This window comes from Asterias rubens, chromosome 19 (genome assembly GCF_902459465.1).
Source record: "Asterias rubens chromosome 19, eAstRub1.3, whole genome shotgun sequence".
Lineage (NCBI taxonomy): Eukaryota > Metazoa > Echinodermata > Asteroidea > Forcipulatida > Asteriidae > Asterias > Asterias rubens.
In genome coordinates this window covers 2,244,947-2,259,557 of record NC_047080.1, presented here as the reverse complement: position 1 = coordinate 2,259,557, position 14,611 = coordinate 2,244,947, and the positions used below count along the sequence as shown (strand labels likewise).

At 39.0% G+C, this 14,611-nt stretch overlaps 1 protein-coding gene across 1 annotated transcript in view; it reads right to left on the bottom strand.

Moving 5' to 3' along the window:
• Positions 1-5,608: 5,608 nt before the first annotated feature.
• Positions 5,609-14,611, bottom strand: part of LOC117303398 (nuclear receptor subfamily 6 group A member 1-like) — a 34,715-nt gene continuing 25,712 nt past the window's right edge. Inside the window, exons 4-5 of the mRNA XM_033787580.1 lie at positions 7,342-8,077; positions 5,609-6,861 (exon numbers count right to left, since the gene is read on the bottom strand). Of these exons, the coding sequence (XP_033643471.1) occupies positions 6,557-6,861; positions 7,342-8,077 (1,041 nt within the window). The 3' untranslated portion in view covers positions 5,609-6,556. The remainder of the gene's footprint in view (positions 6,862-7,341; positions 8,078-14,611) is intronic.

The window sequence follows — 14,611 nt, the reverse complement described above, 5'->3', positions numbered from 1 at the left end:
TTAAAAAATTATATCTAAACTATGACACATAAAGCAAAATGCTTCTGCGCCACAATGGAGATAATGGATTTTAGGCGAGGTTTGCGGTAACAAGATGTGATTTGGTTCTGGGAAGAACTGGTGTGGGCAACTCAACGTTTCGATCAGTATGCTCTGACCGTCTTCAAGAGAATGCTTTAGTACAATACTTAAGCAGTACTTTAAGCAGCATCTAACAACAAAGTCAAGCATTCTCCTGAAGAAAATCAGAGCTACTGATTGAAACGTCGAGTTGTCACCAACCGATTCTTTCCAAAACCAACACTACTCAAAGGACATTTCGAACGGTGCTATCGCAAACCTCATTCATAATTATACTCCAACCATGCAAAGTTTCGAATCCAACTAAATGAATAAAACCCCAAAATAGGCGTCAATGATCATTCGTGTGTGTTCTCCCTCAAAAGACCAATACTTTCCGTTAATTCATTTCATTTTGGTGTGCATTTTTTCTTGGTATCCCTTACTGTAATTTTTGTTTAACGTCATGGTTGTCCTCCAACTGTGAAAGTTCAACCTCTTATCTCTCCCTCTTGTTTATTGCTCGATTTCTTGCGAGGGATCGAACAAAAATTGACGAAAATGGACCGGCCAAAACGTTTGGGCCACCTGACATTATTGTGTTTTTGTGTGTGCGTTTCCTATCCATTTTATTTTTAGGTCCCGTTTCCCATTTTGAAATTGGATTATAAGGTTTTTCCGGTCACAGTGATGAGGTTCACTTCTATTAACCCTGACCGTTTTAGAAATAGTGTATTTTCATCTGATTTAACAAGTTGTTCTTGCCCGCCTTTGTGTTACTGTTCCATTCCATCGTTAGTAACAGAACAGTAACAAAGTATTAATTGATTGTTTTGTGTTTTGTTTTGCTTAATTCAGCAGCTATATCGTACTATGAGGCCTCATACACTATACCTGATGAATAAAACAATTCACTTCAATATTGCTATCATGTGTACAACAATACATCTAATGATGACGTAACAGTAGTCTGGTAAACAGACACTATTTAATGGTTTATACATGCTAATAATAAAAAATAGTAATAATGATGCAGTTATCATCTAGGTTCTAGTTTGCATTTGTCTTCTTCCTCTTTTAGACGAAGGTTACGTAATAGCTCCCATGTTAGCATAACAGGCGCCTAACTAACAATTATTATCGGATTAGAATTTTACAAATTATGAGATATAAAGCATTATAATGACGCCAGTGTCGTCTGGGTACCATTTAACTTGGGGCCACAGCTGCAAGACAAAATCAAACCCTACGGCACTTCCATGTCTCAAACTTTGCATGAAATCGAACTCGACTTTAAAAAGGAACACATTGCCTTGGATCGCTCGAGTTGGTCTATGAAAAGTGTTTGAAAACGTTTGTTATGAAATCAATATGGTTCGAAAGATGTTTTAAATGTAGTAATGATCCTCACAAATATGCCTCGAAATTACATGATTTTTCCTTTTCACAATGCGAAATAACACGGTCGGCCATTTTATGGAGTCAAAAACTTGACTCCACAAAATGGCGTGCCATGTTAATTCACGCCGTCTAAGGAAAACCATGCAATTTCGTGGCATATTTGTGTGGATGATTATATTCTACTTTCAGAACATCTTTCAAACCATAATGGATTTTGCAACAAACGGTTACAAACGCTTTTCAAATAACAACTCGAGCGATCCACGGCAACGATCCAAATACACACATTATCAAGCCATTAAAACCAAGGAGCTTACACGCAAAGCTCTATGTTAAAACACAAATCATTTAGGCCTAATTATACAAGGTATACAATATCGAGTATTAGTATTCGATTTTTGGTTTTTCTTATAAATGTATTCGATTCAGAGAATCGATTACTGCATCTTCAACATTGCATTTCTTCCCTTCTATACTTCATCAGCTGCAACAAAGCACACGAAACAATGTGCGTAATGTACTTTGGTATATTCCACTGTGCATAGACAAAATACATTATTCTTAACTCTCGAATCATCTTTATAAAGTAAACTCTACTACATCTACAATTAAGTATTCATCTTATTAAAAAAAGGAAATTAACAATATTATATAAAATTCATTATTCACCAGGCATATTATTATTATTATGAAAAGCTCCAAATAATGAAAGCAGAGTATTATCTTTAAAATTAATAGTGTCGGAATGTCGTAAATCATTTATTAACATCCTGAAGTTTGAAAAGTAATTTTTTACCACAAACAAATTATCGAAAGCACACACACCTTTAAGGCTCCCAAAAAGCAGTTTATCTTCATATCAGTCAACCAAATCCCACAATAAAACGAAGCTAAATTACAAAATAACAGTACAGTCACCCTTTAATTTGACTGAAACTCTTGTCTTAAGCTCAGAGAGTCACAATTGAGTAGTCACAATGCGTGTGTTATTGGTATTTTAATTATTCCCACTATTCAAACGGCATTAATTTGAAAGAGGGAGCACGCCACGCAGTCCGAACCTCACGTGTTCCCAACTGGCGCGTAAAGCCATTAGGGTTCTACATGAGCATTTTGACGCCAAAGAAAAAAAACTAATTTATCATGGTTTTATTTGGTATTGTTCTTTTGGAGAAGGCTGTAGCCGTACCTTGGGCATCTATATTACACTCCCTGATTGCATTTAACATCCATCACCCAACGACTCTGGCCTTTATCTGTTTTGGCATAACTATAGTTAAGGAAAAACAAAATGGCTGTCGAGTGTTTAAAGCTCCACCAAGGTCCAATTCAATAGCTCTGCTTATACCGCAAAATACCGCGCTTACCGAGCCCCCATCCACTGATTCTGGTCTTAATTTGTTTTGGCATTACTGTAGAAAACACAAAATGGCTGCCGAGTGTTTATAGCTCCACCAAGATCCAATTCAATGACTCTGCTTACCACAGAGTACAGCGCTTAGCGAGCCCTGTGATCTCGGACGGATTGAACAAAGTTTTCTCAAAAAAAAAAAGGAGAAAAAAAAAAAGTAATCACAACTCTGTCTTAAGGATGTCATGGTTTAGGTTGCCGCTCGGATTTTTTGTTTAAGTTTAAGAAAGGAAATGACGTGAGTATGCATTGAGTTCATTGCTTAGAACAGGTGTTCACAGCCGGTTTCAGTAAAACTAAATTCGATTTCCTTTTAAATTTAATTTCAAGCCTGTCTCCCGAATTCATTTGAATGGAAATATGTTTCTTTGATATAGCAAATTTTGAATTTCTACTGAATTTTGTTTGTGAAATTGGTTTACCAGCTTCTTGTTGCAGGTGTTTACAAAATCGTAGATCTCTCCGACCGGATTAATTTTCAGCGATCTCATTTGAGCAGTGAATGCTAAACTGTCGAAATTGAATTACTCCTTAAATTGACGAAATTGAATTAGTTGTAAAATTGGCCAGGAAAACTTTTTTTTATATTTTTTTTTTTTAAGATTTGGTATCATATCAGCTGACAGTGGTCTATCAATTTTCAATTAATTTTTGTTGCTAAAATACAGAAAAAAAGAAAACATAGAGAGTACTTTGACAAAAATTTATCGGCTATTTTCGTCGGGCAGAACTACTTCTAATTTTTTCCATGGGAACCAAAAAGCCTGCAAAATCAAGGTTATGTTTTTTACTCGATTAAAATAAGAAACAGAATTGAAACAATTTTCAAAAAAACAAAAGAAACAGATTTTTGGTATGTCTGAATTCAGAAGTATGAATAACCACATTTTGATTTGTTTGTTGCTTTTTTCGATATTTTCAACGGCTGTTTTATGAACAAAGTTTGAGAATTTTGTCACGAAATCACGCGCGAAAGGTGAAAACCTACGAAACGAATCCATTATACCCTAAACACGTATTTTCAAAGAAAAACAAACTACTATTATATTTTAGAACTAAAGAAAATCAAAAGTAGAAACAAAGTGGCCTATAATTGACAAGTGTCATATTTGTGCACAATGTTTACAGATTCGAAAATACTGTTTGGTCTTATACAATAATAGACTTGTGCAAGTCTGGCGCGTATTCGAACTTATATTACCAATTGGTACCAATTTTGTTCCAACTTTGTTGAGTTTTACGTGTGCACGATTCCGTTTCATTTAACTGCTATAGTCTAACGTCAGGAAGGTATCATATGAAGTCGTGGCTAAGAAATGAAGGTAAAATGGATCTTTAAAAAAAAAAAATTAAGAAACTAGAGAGTAGTGTCCGCCGTTTCCAGGTTTTGTTGTCAACAACAATTGATATATTTTGCCAAACTGACGTGCTTGTTGTCATTGGTCACTCAAAGTTTGGCCTGATTGGCAAACGGGATTTCTTGTCCCAAGTTTTATAATTTGGTTTCAATGTTAATTGTGTGTGTTATTATTACAACAAGAGAGTTCTGACGTCATGGAAAACTAGTCTTCGTACGAGTTGTTTCTACGTCAATACGCGTGAGATTTGCACAGTCTATAGTTGGATCAGATATTTAGCAATCATTTAAGTCAAAGCTGCATATGTTATTATTAAACAAGGAAAACAACAATAATACTAATTTTGTAATAGTTTGCTCTTTATATCTGTTTGTAAATATACTTTGGTATATCAAGCCAGTATTCAATAATTTATATATTCATTCCTTCATCATCGACACAACAATGGCTATTTTCGAAACCACGGCTTCGTCTTTGTATTCGGCTTCAGGCTCCGTCCTCTCGTCTGAAGCCCTGAGCGCGTACGACAAGCACGCGCAACATCTTAAAAACGACCGCGGGACCAAGCTAGCTAGCCCGAGCCGAATACAAAGACGAAGCCGTGGTTTCTAAAAGGGACCAATGATATCAACACCACTCTGACATCTGGACAAGAAAGCTTAGCTGCTAATTGATAGTTATAGAAATACTTTACACGAAACGTCGACACAACACTTAACTCAAATCTCACTTCGTGTATCTAAACATGTGCATAAAATAACAAATCTGTGAAAATTTGAGCTCAATCGGTCGTCGACGTTGCGAGATATTAATGAAAGAAAAAAACACCCGTGTCACACGAGGTTGTGTGCTTTCAGATGCTTGATTTCGAGACCTCAAATTCTAAATCTGAGTTCTCGAAATCAAATTCGTGGAAAATTACTTTCTCTCTCGAAAACTACGTTACTTCAGAGGGAGCCGCTTTTTCACACTGTTTTATACTATCAATCTCTCCCCATTACTCGTTATCAAGTAAGGTTCTGTGCTATAAATAATTTTGAGCAATTACCAAAAGTGTTCACTGCCTTTACATGCAAACTGCTTTCCTCGGATATACAAAAAAAAAAAAAAAAAAATGCTTCTCAATTTGATCATATCCCAGACCTGGAAGTAAGCCACAGCACCCACGGTAATCGCCGTAGTGCCCTGTCCTTTTCACCAATCAAATTTCCAGTACAAATTAAAATGTTCCCAAAGAAGTAATGCCCCTTTCCAGATTGTAATTGCTGGGCACCTTTAAAAAAAAAATAAATTCAAGACATGGTATCATTTCAATGATGTTATACAAGTTACAAGTGTTCTTTGGCGGTTTGGGGGAGGGGGGGGGGGGTAAGTAAATAATTGTTGAGTTGTTCGTTTGAGAACCGGGACCGTACCGATAAGAATGAATCGAATTCATTTTTGATTTACTGATGGTTGTAAAGTTCATTGGTGTAGAGCGGGGGTGGAATTGACGTGATTTATGCTATTGTGGAATCAGCGTCAGTTCACGCTTGCCTTGCTATCAGCATGGACAAGACGTAAATTCATTTCGAACAATTGTAATATTTAGAACAAGAATCACACATAAAATCACGGAATACCAACAAAATGGCAACCCTTGTTGGCGCGGTTGCTTATCATGTACCACTTAGATTTCAAAGGGCCCAACCAGTTAACAAGTTAATGCCACTATTCTCTCAATCCTTAAAACTAAACCAAATTGTGCAAGATCCTTTCATACAAAACAGAATTTATATTTACTCTAATTAATCGATATCTGAAATAGGAGCTAACTCTATAACATTAATTTTGTGTGTTAAATATAAAGACTATTCCGAATCGTTAAACGATCCGTTCGCACTTAAAGCGCAGGCATTTTTGGTTCACACCTCTTTATAGAAAAGACACTGAAAGTTTGGGGGGGTTATTAATATTTTTACATTTTTTTTTTATTTAAAAAAAATAAACAAATCTGGAGGTTAGTATTTCTAAACAATACCTGGAGCATATTTTGATTATGATTATGTTTTAAACAACTAAATATTCAGAAACATCCGTCGGTGAATACATCGAGCAAAATAATGAAGTAAATTAACATAATTCAGACACGCTTATGAATAATTCATAGTCACATGGGCCAAGCAGTGTCTCTATTTTGATTTGACACTTCGCTGTCATACATTCAAAACGATTAAAAAAGGAAATGCTTTCTTAAAGAAGAACCCGGAATCTTAAAAATAAACAAATATTACTAGCAAAGGTAAAAACATCTCCCTGGTATCCTCTGACCTTTGAACCGAAGATATTAGTCAGAACTTCCCTGGTCAAGGTTCGCCGTTGGGATCGCCACAGGGGTTACCGTTGGGGTCATGAGACCTGGTTTCTTTGCACAGCATGTGTGCATGATGGCCTTAAACAATAACGGCGCGTTATCGAACGACACATCTCGGATTTTTCGCGCCAAAAATCGAACGTCGGGCAGCAGAAGAAGAAGGGCGCGAAATCGGTCGGTGGCGGCGTTGTTGTTGAGCTGAACGTGGTCGTGTAGGACGTAGTAATGCTGCTGACTGAGCTCTTCAACCATAGCGGGTTCGACCAGATCGCCAGCGTCTATGGGAACGGGGATGACAGGACAGGTGACGTATTAATAACGGGGAAAGAAAAAAAACAAAAACATTTTGTGCATTAATTTAAAACAGAAATGTGTCAACAATGAGCATGGATTGTGTGTGAATGAATGTTAGCTGGTGGCTCTTTTTAGGGACTGCGATTATAGCAAGATGAATTCTTCTGCAATGTGATAGGGAGTGGCAATATGGCGGATAGGTGGCTTGGTAAGCATATCCCAAGTAAAGATGTTGGTTTGTTTTAGGGCCTGCAATAACAGCAATATGATTTGAGCGGTGGAATGTGCAATGTGATAATGAGTGGCAACATCATTAGCCTCTCTCGTAACCCGTAACAGTGAATGGCAATGGAAAGATGGCTTCATTTAGCATAGCATGTCCCGTAACCAGTAACAGTGATATTGTGGGCCGGATGAAAATGGTGATTGTTTGGCATTTGTGGATGATTCAAATTTGAACTTACTTGGATCCAAGAAGTTAATGGTCTTGATGCAGAGGTACTCCTGGACGCTCACTCGCAGCATCTGATACTTGTTCACCATAGCTGTGGTCTTGTCAATGATCTCCAGGCCCGTCTGCCCGAATCTCCGAAGCTCATCCTCACTCGGGATGTAGTTGCTCAAGATGGCGCCAAGCTCACTGAAGATAGCCGGTGGTTGGCTGTGCAAGGCCGCTAGGAGGATGGTCTCACACCAGCAGCTGCTGAGCAATGTCGTGACATCACGCACGGGAAGCCTCCTGGCGAAGGGAAGCCTTTTGACCCACTGGACCTGGTGGTGGATCAGGCTATCCATCAGCATGCACAGCAGCTCAAAGATCTCATTGTAGCCAGCTGGTTGGTCTTTGGAGATGCTGCAAGGCATGACTAGTGTCTCCTCCGGCTCGGCAATGATCAGGACCTCGATCTCAGGCAGCATGGTGAGGGTCGGAATCGCGGAGCTACCGGAGCTCTGAGAGCTGGACCGGCGATTCTTCCGGGGCCTGATGTAGTGGTCGCGGAGGCCGTCCACGTTGAAGGTGAACCTTTCAGCTGCTTCGGGTGAGAAGTTGTTGCTGCCCATGGAGGTCGGAGAGAACTGGTCCGAGATGCCGTCGCTCCGGGTCGGGCTGGTCTGATCGCCTGGGACTCGACCGGCGAGCATGTCTTCCCGTTCGTACTCCTCACCGGTCATAATACGCTCGATGTCTTCATCTGATAACTGCGAAAGAAAAAAACAGACAATTATATTTTAACACTTAACAAATCTAGGCCCAATTACAGCTGCCTAGCACAACTCATATCTCATGTTTTTCCAAACATTTGGGGAATGTTTACATTCCATTGTCAAAGTACCTTTTACATTTACAGTGCATATGGCATTCAGTCTTTATGACTCTAATGGCATTGAGCAAGTTGATCATGACAGAAGGCTTGGGGTACAGGCTTTGGTTCCAGTTTCGGCTTGAAATTAGACTATGGTTCTAGCAAAGAGTTCGTCCACCATTTTGAAATCTCTAGGTGAATGTAATGAATCTTTAACTGTTGTGTGGCGGCCGCGAGGCAGCTGCAGATGTTTTTACGCGTTCATATGATCGGGGCCCAATGTCATGGCCCTGCTTTACCGTAAGCAATAATCGCCGCTTACGGGAGTAGATAATTCCGCGCTTACGTCAAGCGTATTCCACAGGTTAGCAGGAAGTTATTCGCTCGAGTTCGTATAACGTTGTTGGGCATTCTTCGCTAACGCAGCTAGCGCAGAAATTCAGTAAGCGAAGTATCATGGTGATGGTAAACTCAGAATTCGGCAGAGAGCAGAACCATGAAATTGAGCCCAGAATATGGGATTTATTTCAGATGCATGACTACATTTGATGGGTTATATTAAGATGACTTCTCGTCTAACAAGGTGTACGGTTGCGCACATTTTTTCTCTCCCTCGATTTTTTGTTTAACACCCAGCTGGCCGATAATTTGAACAGGTGCGTTGCAGAACAGCTCCGACTGAATTCAATAAAAAAAAAATGTGCGGGCGGGAAAAAACGGCACGGTGACAAATCAGTCCTGAAGGAAGCCCGCCAAAAACATCTGATTCAATAATCGGCGTATTAACTTGCACAGAGCGCGGGAAAACTGTACCGCGCGTATCTCAATAAAAAAAAGGCGGGGAAAGGATGGCAAGAAAATGAGACAACGGAGAGTATATGGGTGTCGTTTATTGTTTAAAGGCACTGAATACTATTGGTAATTACTCAAAATAATTGTTAGTAACAACTTAGTTGGTAATGAGCAATGGAAACCTGTAAATAATCAAAAACACTGTGAGAAACGGCTCCCTCTGTAGAAATGTAGTTTTTGAGAGACATGGGTAATTTATCACGCAAATTATAAAAGACTTCAGCTGAAGCATTTGTATTATGCATATCTGAAGGAAGCACACAAAGTAATGCAACAAGGGTGGTTTTTTTCTTTCACCATTCTCTTTCAAATTCGATGACCAATTGAGTCCAAATTTTCACAGGTTTGCTATGCTATGCATTATGTTGGGTTACACCAAGTGAGAAATACTGGTCTTTGACAATTACCAAACGTGTCCAGTGCATTTAAGCTCTTTTGGCGGGAAATCACTTTTGGCGGGAAATCACTTGGATTAGATTGACTGTCGGAACTTCTTATACCACACTCTGCAGACAATAATCGTTTCAAGGTTTGTAGGAGATAAATAGGGGGCTGGACGCATGAGCAACCCCCTTGGGATTGACTTTCCAGACTGATTCAATCAGTTACTCATCCTCTGATTGGTCAGTCAGTAATTCCCACCGCCATGTTGGATTGACCACTGACCAATCACGATTGAGGGCTACAAGATGTTACGTAACTCTGTGTTATCTGATGAATAGCCTAGGCGCCAGAGTGTCACACGCGATCTGGCCAATCATTGTGGAGTTACAGTGCACAGGTTCTTTATTTTAATTAAAGGGAAACTCTTTATTTGTAACATGTCTGCTCACACTTACGGCCTCAATGACGGGTCAAGTTGTTGTTGTTTTTTTGTCTACGTAATGTTGATTTATTAGCGACATTGTAAAGAAAGACAAAGTAAAATGTCACACGTGAAAGTATCAGCTGAATACAGCGTCAACTTGCTAAGAAGAAGAAAGAAAAAACTGTCACAGTGTGTTCACATGAATCTGTCTACAATATAGCGAAGTGACAGGGCCCAATTTCATAGCGCTGCTAAGCATAAAAATTTGCTAATCATGAAATTTCTTCCTTGATAAAAACAGGATTACCAACCAAATTTCCATTTGTTGCATATTGCTTGTTACTGGTATTTAGCCGTTGTATGTTTATACTGAAAATCACGTGGAAATTTTGATGGTCATCTTGTTTTTATTATAACAGAAATTTCATGCTTAACAAGTTTTTGTGCTTAGCAGCTCTATGAAATTGGGCCCAGCCCTTGAAATCTGAGAAACGATTCATAATTATTATTGACCACAATATTGTTTAATGACAAATTAGCCAAACCATATTTACTTCTAACAGAATCCTTTTCTCGAAATAGTCTTGATAATAAATCAATGCTTCTCACCAAGTTGGCCAACGTTATTTTTTAAAGTGTACAAAATTAACGTTGTTATCCCATGGAGGTATTTCTACCTCCATGAGTATCCTATATCTTGAAAAGGGGAAACACATTATGTGGATCTGCATTTATTTAAATTTAAACTAACTCGGTCCTGCCACCAGGGAACATTCCAGACAAAGAACTGATTATGACATAGGACTATGCGATCACTTTTTTGCAAGTCGCTATTAGAAGATGACGTTGTGTTTTTTAACAAATTTCCAGGTGAATTTTGCCAGCATCAACATTCCATTAGCTGTTCATTTTCCAATTTTTCTTAGCCTCCGATGCCATAGAAACGGGGGGAAAATAAGAGTAAAAAGAGCTATGGCCGGTTACGAGGACAAACGTTCAAAAGATGGCGAAATTTTTCGAGAAAAATAGGTCGTCAAGGTTTTGAATTGTAGACGTCGATACAGACGACATGGACAGACTAAAATCGCTCGCTAAAAATATATCATTAAAATTATGTTTTATTTAAAACCCAGCAGTGAGGGCCGTCGTCATAGATGTTTTAACAATTAATTCCATTGTCTTAACCACATCGTACAAACCGATCAGCTCATATGCCATGATGTCCTAAGCTGGACCATACCACTCGTCCTAGAGGGGTGTCAATCATGGGACAGTTATCTGGTGATGAAGGGCAGAACAGAATTCTGCCAGCATCCATAGTATATAAAATCGACAGCAGATTAACTACAGATGAAGTATCAAACTTCAAGCAAACAATAAGCTTAAACTAACCCAAGTTGGGAAGCAAGTGCAACATACTCTACCAACCATGGACGATACCCATGCCTACCTCATTACGGTCAGTGAGTGGTTTAACCATTATGTTTCAGCACAAGGGGTCAAGCAACGTGCCTCTGATGGCAGTTGGGAAAGTAGTGCATCATGCTCTGCCAGCCAAGCTCCAATATGCCATCATCCTTAATACGGACGGTATAAAGGGGGTAACCCTATTTCAGCCCAAGGAGTCAAGCAACGTGCCTCTGATGGCAGTTGGGAAAGTAGTGCATCATGCTCTGCCAGCCCAGCTCCAATATGCCATCATCCTTAATACGGACGGTATAAAGGGGGTAACCCTATTTCAGCCCAAGGAGTCAAGCAACGTGCCTCTGATGGCAGTTGGGAAAGTAGTGCATCATGCTCTGCCAGCCAAGCTCCAATATGCCATCATCCTTAATACGGACGGTATAAAGGGGGTAACCCTATTTCAGCCCAAGGAGTCAAGCAACGTGCCCCGGTGGCAGTTGGGAAAGTATTGCATTCTGCTCTACCAGCCAAGCTCCTAAGTGGATGACACCCATGCCAACATCCTTACGGACTGTGAAGGCGATAACCCTACTGCAGCCCCCAGGAGTATGAAGCAAAGTACCCCGGGTGGCAATTGATTTGGGTCGACAGCCGAAATCAGTTGTCTGTCTGAATTTAGCCCTCAGCTTAAAGTGCCCGGTCTCTAATTCTATATTGCTAATTTTCAGGGGGGAAAATACTAGCTTGGGTGATATAATTACTTAATAATATTGACCCACCGTCAACAATTCTGAACTTTTGATTTCAGTTTATCATTGATGTGTCCTCTTCAAAACTATACGGGATCCACCCACCGTCTGTTGTTTTGGCAATTATTCAAAAAATAGTTTCTGATAATTAACGGATCAACCCTGGACGAGAGTTTTTGATTAGTTACCGTCGAAATCGGAATTAAAGGCACTGAACACTATTGGTAATTACTCAAAATAATTGTTCGCATCAAAACTTACTTGGTAACGAGTAATTGGGAGAGGTTGATGGTATAAAACATTGTGAAACGGCTCCCTCTGAAGAAACGAAGTGTTTGAAAAAGAAGTAATTTCTCACTCAAATAAAAATTATTGAATTGGTTTCGAGACCTCAGCTGAGGTCTCAAGTTCAAGCATCTGAAAGCACACAACTTGTGCGACAAGGGTGTTTATTTCTTCCATGTTATTATCTCGCAACTTCGACAACCAATTGAGTTCCCATTCTCACAGGTTTGTTATTTTACGCATATGTTGGGATACACCAATTAGTTAGAAGACTGGTCTTAGACAATAATTACCAAATGTGCCCAGTGCCTTTAAGAGAGAAGACATCCTGAGATATACTAGATTATTCTCAAGGATGTTGTTTTCTTCTTGTCAGCCCGGAGACTGAGATCACGATCCTAAGTTTTTCTTCTTCTCTTCTGGCCGTGAGTTTGAGACTCACAGCGGGTGGAAGGACGGACGTGTTCCCCAGTAAGCCCTCAGGTGTTTCAGCCCGGTCTGTGGCTTTCCGCGAAGAAAAAAAACTCATAAAACTACTGTTTCCGTGGAACTGGTGGCAATTTTCGATACAATTTCAAATTTAGCTTGCGTTTTAATTTTGTTATATAGTATAAGAGTATATAATAAAGACATTTGTAAAGCACCCGGTGCAAAAAGTCTCTAAACGCATTTATGTTGTTTTATTATTAATGTACATACCAAAATCACTCCACACAAGAATTTGGCAGACATTGTTAGTGGCTGCAATAATCGAAAATAAAGCAATAAGAACTATAGATGAAAACCCAATGTGAAATCAAGACAGAAGTTTCACAGTGTGCTCGGGGATAACTAACACAAAAACCGCGAAAAACTTGCGCCTAATAAGTAAACAATACGAACATGTTTTCTGTTATTTGATGCATTAAGGGAAAGACAGAAGTATAATTGACCACTAACAAGAAATACAGATGAAGAGCCAATGTGAAAATCACACAACAATTACAAAGTTTGCTCGGGAAAATTAAACAAGACAACCGCAGAAAACAATTGCATAAAAACAGAAAATTGATTACCACCAACAAGAAAAACAGATGAAAGGCCAATGTGAAAAAGGACGCACAAGATCAACTTTGATCACGGATAAAATGCCTTTATAATAAACTACGAAAATATTCTCTGTTTTTACGCATTGGTACAGACGTTATTATACTCTCAACCCAAATAATTCTTGGCTAGCTCATAATACTGAACACGAAAGTTGTCCTTGCCATAGGAAATATAGAAATACAAAATAACCTAAAAAGAATAGATCATCCTACTACTACACAAATATTGTGAGGACATTCAAACGACTTTGGACATCCAAATTTCGTAAATGTGTTTCCAAAATAAGATCGTTCTTGAAGTTTCATATTTTTTTAACCGAGATTGTTTTGGCAAAAAAAAAAAAAGGAAATTTGGAAATGACTTTCCCCTCCCACTTTCATGCTGATTTCACAAAATGTGTTTTAAAAGGAGATAGTTTTCATATTATCTCAAATGTCGTGGGTTCGCATCCAACCCGAGTAATATGCCGGTGATTTTTACCACAGAACTCGGGGAACCTATACAGCGCTAACGCATCGGTGTATATGGGTAAAACCAAAAATGAATATTTCGTTTCCCAAATGCAAGTTTATCATCTATTTAAAATTAAATCGTTCTTGAAGTTTCGTATTTTTTTCAAACCGCTGATTGTTTTGACATTTACAAAAGTGAAAAATTTGAAATGACTTTGTCCTCCCACCTCCATGCCGATCGTGATCCCAGCCTGCCGACGGAAAGCGCGAGCGTGCCCACTAGCCGAGTTAGCTATGCGAGTCGGACCTTGAACTCCACAGACATTGCTCATAATAATCTACGAGGACTACAGATGCAATCAGCAGATCCATCGATGATAACCATAGGGTAGATAATTCATTCCACACGGCAGGCTGGCTCTTCAGTTCACGGTGATTGACACACGTACGGGAGAGAGGGTTGATTTGGTGCTTCAAGCTACGTCACTCATTTCGGTCATTTTCTAAAGTGAAAGTCTTTTGAAAAAATGTCCTGAAACTTTGAGAATCACAGTTTCATCAGGTTCTTTGCCCTAGCAAAGGTGGCTGCAAAAAATGAGTCTTTTGTACGAGTGGTTATCGTTGTCTTCGGAAAACATTGGATCGAAAAACTAATATTTTTGTCCTTTTGTTTCATTTAACATCTTTCTTTTAAATATCAAGTGGTAACCCAATTTTGTAAGATGGGTTAAAAAGATGTAACAAACACAGTCTGAAAAAATACTTCTTTTTATTATAAATGTCCCACAGCA